This window comes from Physeter macrocephalus, chromosome 9 (assembly GCF_002837175.3).
Source record: "Physeter macrocephalus isolate SW-GA chromosome 9, ASM283717v5, whole genome shotgun sequence".
NCBI lineage: Eukaryota > Metazoa > Chordata > Mammalia > Artiodactyla > Physeteridae > Physeter > Physeter macrocephalus.
The window spans coordinates 73,141,611-73,145,274 of NC_041222.1; the positions used below are offsets into that span (position 1 = coordinate 73,141,611).

Consider the following 3,664-nt stretch of genomic DNA (forward strand, 5'->3'; position numbering starts at 1 on the left):
TGGCAGGATGTTCTAAGGGGGCTGGGCATATGCCATGAAAAAGACTCCCCAGTTGGTTCTGAAATGCAGCCTTTGACCTAGAAATCCAACGACCAGCATTTGGACATCAGTTAAGAGTGCGCAATTCTTAAAACCCTACCTACTGGATTCTTTCATTCAATAAATATTAACCAAATGCCTACTCTGTTCCATGCTCTATGCCTGCAATGGCTTGACTCCAGGCTAAAGTCAAACAAGAAAATTATTTTTCTTGTTTCAGCTTTAGACTGCATTCTTCTGTTGGCTGTACTATTCACCAAAGAGATACTTGTTAGATTGGGATTTCTAAGAAATATATATTTGGTCTTTGTCCCTAGTTTCTGGCACAGAGCTCCTAAAACCCTTGGAATTTCCTGATAAGAGCAACAAAGGTGTCTCTTGTTATGTTAATGAGTGAGTTTTGGACCGCCTCTAAGGATGGGGGCTGGTTACTGGAAAACCAACCACGTGATTAGAGGGTTAGACCTTTCAGTCCCATCCCCTGACCTCAGGGGAGAGGAGAGGGACTGGAGGTTAAATAAATTACCAATGGCCAATGATTTAATCAATCATGCTTATGTAATGAAACCTCCATTAAACCCAAAGGACAAGGTTCCAAGAGCTTCCAGGTTTGTGAACATGTAGAGATTCAGAGAAAACACAGAAACACTGAGCCCCTTCCCCAAACCTTACCCTATGCATCTCTTTCATCTGGCTGCTCCTGAGTTACTTCCTTTTATAATAAACCGATGATCTAGCAAGTAAAAGGTTTCTCTGAGTTCTGTGAGCCTCTCTAGCAAATTAAGCCCACAGAGGAGGTTGCTGTAACCTCTCATCTGTATTCAATTGGTCAGAGGCACAGGTAATAACAATTTGGCTTCTGAAGTAGGGAAGAGGCGGGGCAGTTTTGTAGGACTGAGCCCTTAACTTGTAGGGATCTGACGCCATCTCCAGGCAGGTAGTGGCAGAATTGAGTTGAATGGTAGGACACCCCGTTGGTGAATTGCTTGGTGGTGCAGGAACAAAGCCCATATTAAAACTGGTGACCAGAATGTTAATACTCTAATAATATAAATGGAAAATGAATAAAAATCAGCAAGCAAGTTGGCTTAAATAACCCATTTTATTGTGTCTTACTAAGAATACTATTAATAACCATTATCAAGCAACTACTATGTATATCAAGTACTTATATGTTATTTCAGTTAAAAACTCTCCACTAAACCTTACAGGTATGTATTATCCTTGTTTCACAGATGAAGAAAATTAAGCCTAGGAGAAGTTATGTAACTGGCAAGTTCTCTGACTCTCGTCAGATCAAAAGGAGTAAGAGGTGGCTGCAGCAGGTCACCCCACTGATCTCCAGGACTGCTCTGGGGGTCTGGGTGGCCTCCTGGACACCAGTTAGCCTTCAGATATAAATGGGTGCTATCTGATAAGAGTTATGCGACCCCTTATGTTGAGCATATTAACATTTTATGATGTTTGGAGGTTTGTTTAAGCCATTGATGGTCCTAGTGAATTACAAACAACTAATCTGAATCTGTTTTAGGAAGATGCTTACATTACTATAGAGGCTATCCTGAGCGGAACATAAAATACCTTGGCCTGGATGGAGACAGTAAAACTCAGGTAGTTGTCTCCATGTCTGGAAAACCCCAAACTAAGCTCTGGAGCATCAGCAAACTTTGTTAAATGACACAGGAATGCCCTTTGGATATGTATTCTAAGTTTTTAAATAGAAAGGACAGCCAAATTAAACTGCCCCTTCAGTATCATCCAAAGGACCTACCTGAGAACAGAGTCCGAATGCTGACCATCAACTATTACTGGAAAATGGCTTGAAATGACCATTCGAAGGGAACAATGGCACAGGTTAAGAAAACAAATTAATCGGTCAAGATGTACAGTAAACCAGGGCTTCCCTGGTGGCGCGGTGGTTGCGCGTCTGCCTGCCGATGCAGGGGAACCAGGTTCGCGCCCCGGTCTGGGAGGATCCCACATGCCGCGGAGCGGCTGGGCCCGTGAGCCATGGCCGCTGGGCCTGCGCGTCCGGAGCCTGTGCTCCGCAACGGGAGAGGCCGCAGCAGAGGGAGGCCCGCATACCACAAAAAAAAAAAAAAAAAAAAAAAAGATGTACAGTAAACCAAAAGAACAGAAATCAACTTCAACTTCTCAATGAGTACTGTATTATTTAAATGCCCCCATTACTAAAAACTGTCCACTGTAGAATTTTAAGATCAGATGCCACACATAGAGAACACAAGTATATGTGACTATTATGCCTATGTATGTGTATATATATTGAACCTTTGGAATTACCAACGTGTAAAGGAGCAGCAAAAAGGAGCGGCCAAGAGGGAGTTCCAAGAAAGGAGTATTCAACAGGGCCAAAAGCAGCAAAGAGATCAAACAGAGGGAAGGACTAAGACGTGCCCAGTGGATTGGGCCACGAGAGTCGCTGGTGACCTTGACAAAAACAATTTCAGTAGATTATTAAGGGCAAAAGCCAGTTTACAGTAGGTTAAGGAAAGAAAGGGAAGCATGGAAAACCTTTCAACATTCCATTCAGTCATTCATTTATCCCAATGTGTACTGAGTGGCTAGCGGTGCACACTGGCAGTGGGTTCTGAAGGGAAGAATGGAAATAAGTTAAGCCTTTTTCATTTTTTCAAGCTCTACTGACCTACAAAGTGATTCACTGAGTGCTGTGATTCATTCACTTGTGTTTTACGTAAGTGATACAGTACAAACTGCTGAAAACAACAGAAGTTAAGTGATATATACTCAATACCGTACAAGCCTTAGGGAAAATATCTTGACAGTGGTACAACTGATCTGTGATTCACCCACTGGTCTAATTTCTTCTTCACTCAAGGTCACCCATTCCCTGCAGACTGAGGTCCTGAGCTCGAGTGGACATTTCTGCAAGCATCAAATGGGATCTTCTCAAAATGAAAGTCCTTCCACTTTGCATACAGTGTCTGAGCTCCAGTTGCAACATCTTCCACTACAAAACTTTCAGTCTTTATAACTGGAATCTCAAATACCTTATACTTCACATGGATTCCCCAGTCATAGCTGCAGTCCTCCCTGGCACAGAAGATCTTTGGTCTCTTCTCAAAACTCCCAAAGCTCTTTGGTCTGGGGTGTAACTTACTCACAAAGTGCTCCCTGAAAGCAACTCCAACCATAGTGAAATGGCATTCCTACAGATGAAGGGATCGAATAGCATACAAAACAGAACGTTAGAACCAGAACATAACTGTGATTTAAAAAAAAAGAAAACTCCACAATAATCAGAGATGAAGAGAAGGCAGGATCCCAATTCTTTCACAGATGGAGTAAGAAGGAAATGTGCATTTGCCTCAAGGCCAGAGTAGAATCCACGCAGCCTGACCCCCAGTGACACAGGTGGAGGTGAGGGTGGAGGTGGAGGTGCAAGTGAGGGGTCAGGGGACACCTCATGAAGGGGAGGACTAAGAAGTTTCCAGGGGCTTCCCTGGTGGCGCAGTGGTTGAGAGTCCGCCTGCCGATGCAGGGGACGCGGGTTCGTGCCCCAGTCCGGGAAGATCCCACATGCCGCGGAGCGGCGGGGCCCGTGAGCCATGGCCGCTAAGCCTGTGCGTCCGGAGCCTGTGCTCCG

General features: G+C 44.3%; 1 protein-coding gene across 1 annotated transcript in view; it reads right to left on the minus strand.

The window, feature by feature from the left end:
* Positions 1-2,887: 2,887 nt before the first annotated feature.
* RIGI (RNA sensor RIG-I) overlaps positions 2,888-3,664 on the minus strand; it is a 43,323-nt gene continuing 42,546 nt past the window's right edge. The window contains 2 exon segments of the mRNA XM_028493477.2: positions 2,888-2,947; positions 2,949-3,227. Of these exon segments, the coding sequence (XP_028349278.1) occupies positions 2,888-2,947; positions 2,949-3,227 (339 nt within the window).